This window comes from Vombatus ursinus, unplaced genomic scaffold (genome assembly GCF_900497805.2).
Source record: "Vombatus ursinus unplaced genomic scaffold, bare-nosed wombat genome assembly UNPS02014813.1, whole genome shotgun sequence".
Taxonomy (NCBI): Eukaryota; Metazoa; Chordata; class Mammalia; order Diprotodontia; family Vombatidae; genus Vombatus; species Vombatus ursinus.
In genome coordinates this window covers 35,021,451-35,035,877 of record NW_020954591.1, presented here as the reverse complement: position 1 = coordinate 35,035,877, position 14,427 = coordinate 35,021,451, and the positions used below count along the sequence as shown (strand labels likewise).

General features: G+C 40.8%; 1 protein-coding gene across 1 annotated transcript in view; it reads left to right on the top strand.

Moving 5' to 3' along the window:
* The first annotated feature begins 3,955 nt into the window (after positions 1-3,955).
* STT3A (STT3A, catalytic subunit of the oligosaccharyltransferase complex) overlaps positions 3,956-14,427 on the top strand; it is a 30,347-nt gene continuing 19,875 nt past the window's right edge. The window contains exons 1-8 of the mRNA XM_027877682.1: positions 3,956-4,060; positions 6,739-6,864; positions 8,331-8,391; positions 10,466-10,587; positions 10,936-11,081; positions 12,310-12,400; positions 12,913-13,019; positions 13,826-13,990. Of these exons, the coding sequence (XP_027733483.1) occupies positions 6,777-6,864; positions 8,331-8,391; positions 10,466-10,587; positions 10,936-11,081; positions 12,310-12,400; positions 12,913-13,019; positions 13,826-13,990 (780 nt within the window). The 5' untranslated portion in view covers positions 3,956-4,060; positions 6,739-6,776. The remainder of the gene's footprint in view (positions 4,061-6,738; positions 6,865-8,330; positions 8,392-10,465; positions 10,588-10,935; positions 11,082-12,309; positions 12,401-12,912; positions 13,020-13,825; positions 13,991-14,427) is intronic.

The window sequence follows — 14,427 nt, the reverse complement described above, 5'->3', positions numbered from 1 at the left end:
AAAGTATGCGTTAGTGCATTCAGACTCCATTAGTTCTTTTTCTGGAGGTGGATAGCATATTTCGTCATAAGTCCTTCAGAATTGTCTTGGATCATTGTAATGCTGAGAGTAGCTATGTCATTGACAGTTGATCATTGTACAATATTGCTGTTATTGTATACAGTGTTCTGGTTCTGCTCACTGTACATCAGTTTGTGTAAGTTAGCCTACTCATCATTTTCTTATACCACAATAGTATCCCATTATAATCATATACAACTTCTTCAACCCTTCCCAATTGATGGGCATCCCCTTAGTTTCCAATTTTGCTATCACAAAAAGAGCTGCTATAAATATTTTTGTACATGTGGATACTTTTCCCTTTTTTGTGATCTCTTTGGGATACAGACCTAGTAGTAGCATTGCTGGATCAAAGAGTATACACGGTTTGATAGCCCTTTGGGCATAGTTCCAAATTGCTCTCCAGAGTAGTTGAATCAGTTCACAACTCCACCAGCAGTGCATTAGTGCCCCAATTTCCCCACATCCCTCCAACATTTACCATTTTCCTTTCTGTCATATTAGCCAATCTGATGGGTATGAGGTGGTATCTCAGTTTTTTTGAATTTGTTTTTTTCTAACCAATAGTGATTTAGAACATTTTTTCATGACTATAGCTTTGATTTGTCTGAAAACTGCCTGTGCACATATCCGTTGACCATTTGTCATGACTTGTATTGTTAGGTTTGACTCAGTTCTCTATATGTTTGAGAAATGAGGCCTTTATCAGAGAAACTTGCTGTAAAATTTCCCCCCCAGCTTTGCTTTCCTTCTAATCTTGACTGCATTGGTTTTGTTTGTGCAAAACCTTTTTAATTTGATGTGATCAAAATTATCTTTTTTACATCCTGTAATGTTCTCTATCTTTTGTCTGATCATAAATTCTTCCCTTATCTATAGATCTGGCAGGTAAAATATTCCATGCTCCCCTAATTTGCTTCTGATATCACCATTTATCTCTTAAGTCATGTTTCCATTTTGATCTTATCTCAGTATACAGTGAGATAGCTAGTTTCTGCCAAATTGCTTTCCAGTTATCAGCAATTTTTGTCAAATAGTGATTTCTTGTCCCATCATCTTGGATTTTTACGTTTGTCAAACACTAGGTTACTATAGTCATTTACTACTGTGTATTGTGCAGTTAATCTATTCCACTGATCCACCACTGTATTTCTTAGCCACTACAAGATTGTTCTGATGATTACTGCTTTATAATACAATTTGAGACCCCACAGTTAGCTTTAGGATGTGGTGAGTTCTCATCTGAGATCTTCCAGCAAAGGCTCGATGTCCATTTATTAAGTATGTTTTACAGGGAATTATTTTTAAGGTATGGGTTGGACTAGATAGCCATTCTAGTTCTGAAATTCTGGGGTTCTGTGTTGTGTTAGATCTAAAGGGAAAAGGTACTGTTGAGGGAGATCAAGGAAACTTTATGGGAGGCATTTGATTTAGGTTTTAAAGGTGAAAGTAAAGAAGGGAAAGTAGGGTACTCAATGTAGGGAACAACATGAACAAAGAAAGACATGAAATGGGAATGCTAGAGTTAGAGGGTGGTCAGCCTTGGCTGGAGCTGAGAATATAAGACTGAAAAGATGGAGTAGCATCAGATTGTAGAGGGCCTTCAAAGTCAAGACATGAGCCTGAACCTTGCTTGATAAGACAACAGAAAGCCATTGCAGAGGAATGATATAACCAACCGTACATATATAACAAAGCAATTATATCCAGATATATTAGAGGAAAGAAAATAGGGGCAGGAAAACTTGTTAGGACACTTAAAATATTTCAGGTAGGTGGTAATGAACTTATGCTAGGGTGATGGTAGTGAGAATAGGGGGGATAGATGCAAAAGGTGTTGCAGAAGTGGATCGATAGGGCTAATTGGATTTGAGGTGTATGAAAGATTTTAAAAAGACACCCAAATTTCAAATGTAGAATGAGTGGAAACTGGTACCACTTAATTTGAAAGGAGCAGGTTTAGGGGGAATGATGATAAGCTTAATTTTGTCCAAGTTTTGTTTCAGGTGCAGTGTGACAATCAGATTCTCCATTTGAACAAAAGGGTGAGATATATAGATCTGAGAATCATTTGCATAAAGATAGTAGTTGGAAACCATGGGAATTTATGGGATTGCTTAGGGAGACTCTATATACAGGGTGTCCCAAAAGTCTGAATCAGGGTAGTGGTGTCTGAAACAAAGGAAGTAAAGAGTATTCAGGAGGAAGTGATCAAACTGAAACATTAGTGACCTTTGAAAGAGCATTTTCTGGAGAATGGTTAAGGACAAACCAAATTGCAAGGGGTTGAGATGGTGAGGAAGTAGTCAATTCTTTTGCGAACTATTTAAGGGAAGTTTTTTTTTTTTTTAAGGGCTCAAGATATCTGAACATTTTTTTTGTAGAAAGGGGTAGGAGTCAGTGGAGATAAATATCGAAGAACTCAATTTGACAAAACCTCCTATTTAGGTTCATTGTAAAGGAACAAAACTTTATAACTAGAATTGTCCCAGAATGGAATGGGCCTACCTAGATAGTGGTGCGTTTCCCCTCACAGAAGATCTTCAAATAAAGCATGGATGATGATTCTGAGGTGATGTAGTATGGAAAATTCCTGTTGAGAAGCAAGTTGAATTAAATGACCCAAGTTCTTTTGCAACTCTGTGCTTTTATGATACTTTTTTTAATTGGTCAGTGTTAACTGTTAGGTAAATTAGGCAAGAAATTAATCCAGTATATCTGGATTTCAGCAAGAAATTTTGAGTTTCTCATAATTTCCTTGTAGGTGAATTGAAAAAAATTAATTTGTTAAGTCGTTTTCAGTTGCGTCCAAACTCCTTGTGACTCCATTTGGTATTTTCTTTCGAAAGATACTGGAGTGGTTTGCCATTTCCTTCTCCAGCTCATTTTACAGATGAGAAAACTGAGGCCAACAGGGTTTGACTTACAGCTAGTAGTGTTTGAGGCCTGATTTGAAGACAGAAAAATGGTCTTCCTGACTCTAGGCATGGCAGTCGATCCACTGCGCCACCTAGCTGCCTGAACATTGTAGGTGCTTAATAAATACCTCGATTGATTAAAGTCATTCTGCAACCCAAATAAGATTGTAGTCAGACCAGATCCCGAAAACCCTGTAGTTTTCCCATTTGAAAAATGAGGGGGCCAAACTGACCCCAGTAATTTGAAGAGAGAGTTAGGATCTTTTGCCGCTTGTAAGAGGTGCTACGGGACTGCCAACTTTTGCCTCCTCCTTTGCATAAGAAGAAAGTGGGAATTTCCTCCCAATTCTGTCAGCCTCTCATCCCAACAGTCCCGCCCAGCGTTTGGGGCGAACAAAAGTTATCAGCCAGGGTCCCTGCCCCAGAAGTTCTTATGGTTTAGAAAATACCCCAACTAGGTATTCCTCAGCAGCAGTTCTTTATTTGCTGACCTAAATGTGGGTGGGGTAGAGGTAAACAAAAGGGGTGAGAGTTAAATTCTATCGTTAGCAGTCATTGGGCGCGGAACACTGAGTGCGGTGTTGAGAAAACGATCCCCTTCCTGCAACAACCTCGCACCGCTCTGCTTGCTGGGATAGGCAGTCTCCATCATCTTCCGGGTACCGGTTCCGTTTCCTGTCACGTGATTGGCGTACGCTCGCCACACCCACTAATCTCGGTTCCAGCTCGGTCCGCAGACGGACACGTCACTCTTTGTGCTTCAACCAAACTTCTTAGAGCGTGTTCTGGCCTTCTTTTGGTCCCTCGTCTTTGAGCCAATAAAAGCTCGGCGGGAGCGAACAGTCCCGCCTTATTTCTGCTAAGCGGCACAACCATCAGCTAATGGGATAGTGGAATAGACCCTGCCTCTCCGCCCCCAGATTTGACGGACAGTTTTCTTACCCAATCCACTGCCGAAAGAGGCGGATGGGTGCTCGGGCAGCCAATGGAGGGGCGGAGCAGGAGACTGTCAAGGTTGGGTGCACCGGCCGCTAAACGGATGGCAGAGGGAGAGGAGCAGAGCCCGGCAATACCCAACCCAGGTGAGGGCCCCGAGGGGGTAACCCGAGGAGTAGGGGCGGGTGCAGCGGGGAGCAGCGCAGGCTGGGTTGCGTACTGGGGTGGATGGATCTGGAGAGTGGGGCAACAGTGGGGTGAAGGGAATGGAGAAGCTGGGCGAAGGGAATGGAGAAGCTGGGCCTCTGGGGATGCTGCAGGGGAGGGAATGGGAGAGTGGGATGGGATTGAATGGAATGTTGTACAAGGTGGCACTGCGGAGGCAAGGGCGTGGGAGCGTCCCCTTTTCCCCCTCCCCCGCTACGAGAGGAGGAGGGGAATGGGAGTCCCCCAAGAGGGGAGGAAGGGAGATGGGAACCCCTACCCGAGAAAGGGGCCTGGGTGAAAGCGCTTGCGGTTTCTGAGGAGGAAGTGGTGACTGAGCAGGTCTGAGCTTGCGGGAGATGTAAAGGCTGGAGACAAGGGGAACGGGGAGCTGAAGGATGTGCTGGGGAAATGTATGGAGAAGTTGTAAATTAGGGGACAAGAAAGAAGGATATAAGGATCAGGAGGCTGCAGGCCTTGCAGGGGGCAAAGTAGGTGGTAGAGGCGTGCAGGACTCACTGTGGTTTAAAGAGGACTAAAGTTAAGTTGGGCCAACTTCCTTGTTTATTTACTTTACCCTTTGGTGAGATGGAGGTGGTAGGTTGTGTCCCCAGTTTGCAAATGCCTTCTTTCAGGGCTCTACTTGTCTGTCTGGCGAGTCCCTCTGCTGTACATTCTAGGTAGTATTTCTCAGCTCTTCCCATTTCCTTCTCCATCACCTTGTTTTCCCAGATGTGCCATACCACTCTTGTCAGCATGTTGACTTTTAATTACACCAGGTTTTGTACAAAGCTGCCATAGTCCTGGCAGAAATGTGGGAACTGCTGGAATCAGGGAGTATCTAGCCTTTCTGATCTCAGAGTGGTAATGCTTTGGGATCATCAGTCAAAGCTTGCTCAGAGGCCTTAGAAACAGGGATAGTTCAAAATTTGAGAATGCTCAGATTTATAAATTTTTGGGTGTAGAAATCAGCAACATTCTCTATGTTCATAACTATAGTCTAGGGAAACCTTTTCTTTCCTCCTTTCAGGCTGATCAGTGACATGATACAGGACTTTAGTCTCTCTGCTTTCTTGATTAAATGCTACAGATTGCTTGGGTTTGGCTCTAAATACTCTACAGTTTTAAGGCATGGAAAGAGAAGCTTAATGTTATTTTCTACAGAGGTAGCTCACTTCTCAAAGTATTTAAGGTCCTTAGTGACAGTTTCTATGTATATGAACACTATACATCTAATAATTAGAGAGACAATGTGGCATAGTGGTTAGAAAGCTTGACTTGGAGCCAGGAAGATCTGGGTTCAAATCTTTCCTCTAACATAGTGGCTGTGTCACCAGGGACAAATCACTTTAACCTCTCAGTGCCCTGGACAGCTCTCTAGATTATAAATTGCAGAGAAGGTGCTGACCTACATTGGTTCCCTGTACCCTTGAAATAACAGGTCCAATCCCTATTACCCTAATAATAAAAAGCAGCAACAAGGGGCTGCCTTGCTTCCTAACAGCTTTACATTTGCAAAGAGATACCCATCTCACTTTTCTCACAAGAGAAGATCTATTGTGCAATTTGAACATTAATGCAGCTAGATAGATTGATGCTTTCTGGAGGAGCTACTCTGAGACTAATTTAGCCTTCTTTCACTTCAGATGAGAAAATGTATCTTCTCTTTACTCTGGTTAATAAATACCTTTAATGTCATGGAATCAAATGCTTAAACTAGGAGGATTAGTTATAATGTAGGTCTAATAGTGCAATAACAGGGCTCATGAGAGGATTGAAGGAGTTCTGTTTGATGGGCTTGGGGATTGGGTGTTCAGCATTTGGGTCTTTAAGATTATTGGTCAGTCATGGCCTTTAAATGACTCTGTGATCCACTTAACTTGAGAAGTGGAAAAAACTGGTGGTAACATCAGTTGGAGCTTGGATTTAGAGCTGAGAATGATGCTGACTTGACAGCCACTGCCTAATTCTCTCCCTCGTAGTTTCACTTCTTTTTGTAATGTTCCTTCTGTGTTTCCTTTTACATATCATTACTTTTCTTGTGAGCTTATTTTACCCTTTTCTTGTCCTTCCTATTTTCTTTTCTATTCCTATGCCTCCTACTGATACTCATGGCATCCTAACTATTGCCAACTTTCTCAATATGCTGTTGGAATATAAAGATAAGAAGGATTCTCACCAGCTCTTGGTGAAAGTTAGGCCTGCCAACCAAATAAACATCCTTTTTTGGTAAAGGTCAACTCTTCCCACGAGAAGTATTTATTAATACTGTTGGGGATACATTTTTGTGGTCACTAAGGCCCAGCCAGTATACCCACCAGTGCGTCCATAAGTAGATAGTGTAGCTCTTTAATCTTCTTATGTGAATACTGTTATACTTTCTGACCTGCACTCATTTCTCTGTCGCTTTTTTTTGTTTGTTTGTTTGTTTTTTATAAAGGCAAGACTCATGAGGTCTATAGTTTAATTCTGAATCTCTTTTGAGTATTAAATGTTTGTTTTCTCTGCTGAGGTCTCTTCCTCTCAAAGCCAAAGTTAGAAGGTTGGCTGATAGTAATTTTCAGTAAATTCTTGGAGAATTGATTTTAAGAGTCTTTGGCCTTCTTTTTTCCCCTTTTAGCTGTTTGAGTGCCATCCGTCATTATCTTTGATGCCAAGATGACCAAGCTGGGGTTTCTGCGGCTGTCCTATGAGAAGCAAGATACTCTTCTGAAGCTTCTTATCCTGTCAATGGCTGCCGTGTTATGTGAGTGTATATCTGGATCTTTTCTTGTTTGCAGAGAAACCTTGTATGTGAGACAGAAAAACTCTATCTTTCCTTGAGCAGGCTGCCCTCATCTCTGTCCTTTTCATCAGATGGAACCTTGGGCTTAGACTCAGTAAGACACAAGTTTGAATTCCATGTTAGACACAAACCAGGGACAATAACCCTTAAAGGGTTATTGTGTGAATATTGAGTAAGATAATAGTTGTAAAGCACTTTGTAAATCTCAAAATATTTTAAAATAAACTACTATGATTAATATTATTATTCTAGGGGCAGCTAGGTGGCACAGTGGGTAGAGTACCAGTCCTGGAATCAGGGGGACCCGAATTCAAATACAGCCTTATACACTTACTAGCTGTGTGACCCTGGTCAAGTCATTTGACCCCGATTGCCTCCAAAAGAAAGGAAAAAAATTGTTATTCCACTTTTTCTTCATTAATTTACCTGCATATATGTAAATAAAAAAGAAGTTTGCTTTTTATTCCCCCTACTTGAATTGGAAGGGAGGTGAGACAGATAAAAGCCAAAGCTAGTGGTCATTTGGGAGAGAATAGGAGGTATGCAGGGATAGATCTGTCCTGTACTGATTCTGAAATGGCCACTGATGAGCCCTAGATGCATGAAGTGGGAAGAGGACAATTATCTTCAATCTGTGTACCTATTTTAACTGTCCTCCAGAATATACTTCTTGGCTCCTCAGGAAGCATTAGTACAATTTTGTTTTCCTTATCTCTTGATTTCTTTCTACAGTTAGTTTGTTTAGGACTACATAGAAAAATATCTATGGCAGAGTGGAAAAAGCAGTGGATTTGGAATTAGAAGATATGTGTTCTAATCCCATGCCTACCATTTACTACCTGAATGACTTTTGGCAAGTTGCTCTACTTTTCTGGGCTTCAGTTTCCATGTCTATAAAATGACGGGTTGAACTAGACAATCTCTAACCTTTCCAGTTCTAAATTTTGGGAATCTGAGATTCCCTTTGTAAAGAAACAAACTCTTCAACAGTTTAACTATTTACAGTAGGAGTTGAGATCATAGAGTTAGAATTAGAGTGAACCTTAGAATTTACTTCATCTGATCCCCTCATTTGACAGGTGAGGAAACTGAGACTTAGAGATTTTAAATCATTTTATAAGGTTACACACTTAATAAGTGGTAGTGCAGGGATTTGAACCCAGATATTCTAAATACAAATCCAGTGACCTTTTCATACTACCTATAATATATCTATATCAAGCATCCTACTTATGTGGGGGAAATTGGAAAGGCTGCTGTCAGAGGGATGTAGCTTGTTTATCTTCTTTTTTTGATTTGGTTTGGTCAACAGAATATATGATATTTTGTTCAAGGGTAATTTTGTAGTTAATTGTGGGCTTAATACTGATCTATAACTATACTCTCCACATGTAACCACTGATGCATCAATTCTCTGCTTCCTGTAGCTTTTTCCACACGCCTGTTTGCTGTTCTGAGATTTGAAAGTGTCATCCATGAGTTTGACCCGTAAGTACTCTTGCTTATTTGTTGCCATTTTTATAGACTCCCAGACTTAATGTCCAAATTCTAGTTACTTTTCACTGATGAGGAACTGTTTGCTTGGGGAGAAAATAATCATGTCAGTTTGAAACAGAGTGTCATAGAACTTTTAAGCATTGGTATCAATGTTGGCAGACTTAAGTCTTTCAGGATGTGCAGGAAGCATTCCTGTTGTGTTTGGCCAATGTTTCAAACTAATGGAACAACCCAACTGGCCTCTTCATTGTTCTTCAAGCAGATTCTACATTTTCCCACTTTTATGCTTTTGCTCGGGCTTTTTTTTTTTTTTAAATGGCTCCATGCCTTTACCTCTCATCTCTTCCTGTGGAAATCTTGCCCAGCTCAAATGTTTCATCTTCCATGAAGCCTTTCTGATCTGAACTCAGAGGCAGTAAGGTGATATAGTGGACAGAACCTTAGACTTGGGATCCTGTCTTAGACTCTTAACAGCTGTGAGACCTTTGGCAAGCCACATGATGTCTCCCAGCCTCAGTTTCTCCATATGTAAAATGAGGATAATAATAGCACCCATCTGTGAGGGTCAAATAAGATAATATATAGTGCATTGTAAACCCAAGTACTATGTATGTTAGTCCTGATGATGTTTATGAATTCTCAGTAGCATATTATAACTCTTCTGTGTACTTATTTACAAAACTTATTCTTTGTTGTATTGTATTTGGATATCAACCTGAGTTTAGAATTTGGTGGCAACCTATTGCTATTTTTTCCTTGAAACATACAAAATATCAGTAGGCTTCTAAATTCTGGATTTCCCTCCTAGATCCAAACTAAGTTTTTAAGGACAATGTTAGTCATCATTTTGTCTCATTATGAGATGCAGAATAGGTCTGAAGTCCTGCCCTGGTGCTTCAGTGTGGCATAAATGTATCCCTGGGTTTTCCTAAGATTATGTTAGCTGTATACAAGCCCCGGCTGGCCCTATCAAGCTAAAGAACCTTCACATATGGGCCCTGTAGCCCTTGTCTGTTGGACAAGAACCAGCCCAAGTTCAGAGACACTCCTCATCAGAAGGTCGGCCCCTGGATGCTGACTTTTTCTTTTTAGATGGGGCAACTCATGAAAATTTTCTACTAAGGCACTCTGTGTCACTGTAAGGCATGCCACCCTGAGGACATCATAGATCCTTGAAGTGTAACAATTAAATAGAAGTTGCAGAGAAGGGAGAATTTGGAGGTGCCTTTGTTGCCAGCTTGTAGATAAGGTCAGAGTTTCTTCTTGGAACTGAAGACCTTAGACTCTCCCCCTGTGTTACTTGAAACATTTTGTGTTGGGTAATCCGTGAACATCCTTTGTATCCAAGAGAGTTTAGGAGAAGGCCAGATATATGTTGATATATCAACATTGGTTGATATTGATGGTGTATATGGCATGCAGAAGTCTTTAAAATAAATATGAGAATATACCTCAGTTTCAAGTTTCAGTGCATAGTGGGAAGTTTTTTGTGAATAAGATTAACATTTTCAAAACATATCTTTTGAGATTGTAAATTATCTTTGGGGTAGCCACCCCGCTAGAGCCGTCTGCTCACCATTGACAGCATTCTGTATTAGCAAGATACCTATTTTGTGGAACCCTGCCATTGGAAAAATGCCATAGTGGCTCCTACAAGTTATTGACAATCCTTGTCTCAGTTCAGTTATTCAGTGAGTTCCTGAACTTCCCTGGCTGGTTCTAGTAGCTTCCAGGCAAAGCATGAGTCTGGTTAGATAGGTATATTTAAGACTGCCTGCATGACTACTTTGTTGTTGTAGTGTTAAGGTTTTATGTTTTTCCTTCATGGAGAATCAGTACTTAAGTTATATGTGAGCAACTGGAAAATAAGAATGATAAGATGTAACATGATTTTCATAATTGACTTCATCTTGTGGCATTAAACCAACTTTTATTGGAACAGTGGTTCTGATTAATTCTTCATTAATGTCATGTAAAAGGCAAAGCCCATTGTTTTGTTTTTCATAGAGTAACAGGAATTTGTGTATAAGAAGTAAAAACAATAAGCTTCTCTTTCTTGCTATAGGTATTTTAATTATCGAACTACCCGGTTCCTGACTGAGGAGGGATTTTATAAATTCCATAACTGGTTTGATGACCGGGCCTGGTACCCTCTGGGGCGAATCATCGGAGGAACAATTTATCCAGGTGCACAGGAAATATCAAATACAGAATTTGCATGTTTCAGTTTAGAGTTCCTCTTTTAAATTTTAACACCTTTATTTCATGGGTTTCATTAACTTTATTGTGATTGTAGATTCCTAAATGTGGATTCCATAAAGACAGAAAGGATATTGGAGGGTCTTTCATGCTTTTGAAATGTATGATTAAATCCTTAAGAGAGAAAATGAACCTATTAGACTTTAATAAAGTAGTATTTCTGATTCTCAAGCTCTCCCTAGCCAATCAGTTGATACTGACTGAACTCCCTTTGTCTACCTCCTAACCCCCTAACCAATTTGGACTGTCTAATTAGGTTTCTTCTGCTCATCACAGGTTTAATGATCACTTCTGCTACAATCTACCATGTGCTACATTTTTTCCACATCACTATTGACATTCGGAATGTCTGCGTTTTCCTGGCCCCACTCTTCTCTTCCTTCACCACCATCGTCACATACCACCTTACCAAAGAGCTCAAGGTGAAGGATTGGGATGTGGCAGGGTTCTTGGGAATAGTATTGGGTATGTTTAGTCATGGTTAAAGGGAGGAAGGGTGGCTAATAATTAGAGGCTGGGATTGGTGAATTCTTTCCTATTATTCCCTTGGATATGCTGCTTCCCATCGTTGGTGATCCTGTATTCTTTTCTGTAAAACATGGAGGACATTTGGCCATTTATAGGTAAAAAAAAATACATATTTTTTTAAATCTATGATTTCACCAGTATTGGAAGCTCTGGGTGAGGGCCTTCCCTTTCTGATTAATTTGGTTGATCTTCAGAACTGTATTTGTCACATAGCAGACACTGTAATGTATGTAGGTTCATTGGTTTTATTTATGAACCATTTGTTTTTTGTACTGAGTCTCATGCTATTTAACCTCCCTTCTAGATTTTAGCACTACCAGTAGTGGCTTCCTGGATTCTGTTCATAATTTGTTTGACGTTTCTGCCTCATTGTCTTGCTGCAGAATATGGTTTTGGGGCGATACTTGAGGGATAGTATATTCTAGCTCCTTCATTTTTCCAAATTAAGAGGACAGGTTGGTGTGAACTTCTGTCCTGCTTTGTTGTCCTTGTCTCAGGCCAGATCAGTTCTGAGCTTCTTGGAGCACCTGTCCTGTATCCTTTGCAGTGTTAACTAAGTCCTGCTCATCGGGCTCTGAGGTCCCAATTTGCCTAATAATGACCCAACATTATAATCCCAAGCCCCACGCCCTACCTCTCCTCTACTTCCCTACCCTTACTGCTGAACCTTATCCTCCCCATCCCCCCACCCCTTTTGAAAAGTAGCTCAACTGCATTTAAGGATGCAGCTTTTCCTACATAGTGTATTTTCGGGGAATTTTAAGAAGATTTACAAGTTTTTCCATAGAGGAATCATTTGATATTTTTATCCTAGGTGGGTCATCTAACTCATTTTTTGATGGTTTTGTGACCCCAGTATTTGTTATCATATGACCTATTTGTCCTCAGCATGTGTGTCGATTGTTCCCATAGTCATGCCACAGACTTAGAAAGTGGTTATGTAGTTCTTAACTTTGGACATGTCTGGTTATCTGATATGTGCTTTTGAAAGTACTCGGAATACCTACTGGCCGTCTCTGGACCCAGCATGGGGAGAGACCTAGAGACCTAGCTCCTATACTCCTGTTGGCCAGTTATGTGTTGGTGTTAATTTGGTGCTTCTGTTCTGTTCTGTTCTGCTAGGATGCAGGTGCTGGACTCCTTGCTGCTGCCATGATTGCTGTGGTTCCTGGTTATATATCCCGATCTGTGGCAGGTTCCTATGACAATGAAGGTAAATCTTTTAAAATGCTGAAGAAGTCTGTTCATCCTACTTCCTAATCATATCTTCAGTAAAAGCAGTAAGATGTGGGGTCCAGGCCCATTACACTGCAGTAAGAACAAAGTAGTGTCTGGTATTGGGAGGAAATGAGAGAGCGGATGGGGTCTGGGAGGCTACTCAGAGTTCATCATTTGTTAAATTTCCTTGATGTTATATCATCCCAGGAGACATTTGTTACTCATTCCTCCTGCTTAGGGAAATAAGACTAGCAATTATAATGTTCAGAGGATTTTGTAACCTCAACCTGAAGGAATTAGCTTGAAGTATATGAAACTAAGGACTAGCTAGAAGTTCCATTTGAAAGGATATCATCAGAGTTCCAGTCTGATCTGTGTCTGGTTAGACACTGGTTTCCTAAATGAGGATCTCTTGTTTTAGGGACTTTCCTGATAGAGAGTAGAATTTGTGAGGTGAATAACTATGTCAGTCCCTCCCTGAATGAACTGTGGTGTGTTTCTTTGCAGGGATTGCCATCTTCTGCATGCTGCTCACCTACTACATGTGGATTAAGGCAGTAAAGACAGGCTCTACCTACTGGGCTGCCAAATGTGCCCTTGCCTATTTCTACATGGTAACTATCCTCTCTTCTTCCTGCCTTGTGTTCAGGTGTGGGAAGTGAGTATACTGGGAGCTGATGCTAATAGAGATCAGATATTGCTCCTAGACCGTGAAATGCATTAGTGCTAAGGCAGACAATTTGACCTGTCTCTTTAGTTCCCATTAAGATCATGGTCTAATAGAGGGGTGGTTGCCAAGCCTAATAGCAAGTGGGTGGGAGGTTCCCCCCCCTTTTTTTTTAATACCTTCACATTTGGTACTGTACTATATACCTTGGGGACACTATATACCTTGCTTGATTAGATTGTTCCTTTTCCTCCTTTCTTTTACATTTTTCCTTACCCACTCTACTTTTTCTATTCAAGCATATATGCATGCACTCTGTCTTCCACTCTTATACCTTTCCCTTACATCCCTAGGGCCTCCATGTGACCTGAGAGTAGGCAGCATCTGGGCTGGCACTGAGGGTGAGGTACAGGCCATAGAATTGAACAGTTACTATTGTTGTTGACTCCCCTTTCCCTTTCACCTTTTGTTTTTCCTGGGGCTCTGTGGGTTGGGTGGGGATAGTTGAAGAGCATGGCCTTGTCTTTAATAGCCTCAGAAGAGCATGGGGGTGACTAATAGTAATAGATAAGAAGTTAGAATCCCCACCAGTGAATTCAGGCATCATTTATAGTAATCTCCTTGGAAGAAAGGTAATAGCTGCTGCAAAGAGAAATTCTTTTCTAAGGCAGTAGCAGTCACTTTTCAAGAGCATATGGATTGTGAATCAAGGGAAGAAACTTAAAGAAATTGTCTTTTTCTGTCCTTGCTCAGGTCTCTTCATGGGGAGGTTATGTGTTTCTGATCAACTTGATCCCTCTTCACGTACTGGTGCTGATGCTGACAGGGCGTTTTTCCCACCGGATCTATGTGGCATACTGTACTGTGTATTGCTTGGGGACCATCCTTTCTATGCAGATCTCCTTTGTGGGCTTCCAGGTAAGCGTTAGGCCATGTGGGAATATCAGCCTTTTAACCTTTTCCTAGGTGGCTTTAATTAGACTAATAACCTAACAGTTTCTATGTAAGGTGATAGTTGCATAATTCTGAGTTGTAGTGTCTGCTTCATAACTCCCAGGAAACTATCTTTACACACTAAAGTTTGGTTAGGGCAGTTTGTTGATGGGGTATTTTCTCTGTCCCCTTTATTTGGGCTAGTTTAGCTTAATTTGGTTTGGGAAGGGTTTGGGGATAGATTTTGAAGAGACTGGAGTTGACGGGAATAAGAAAAGTTATTCTTCCTCTTTTGTTAGCTGTTAATGGCTTCACTTAACAGTAGTGACTTGATCACCTCCTGAAACTTAGATATAGGTTTTTAAGAGACCAAAGCCCAAGTTCTCCAATAAATGTACAGACCCCATTCTTGGTAATGATCA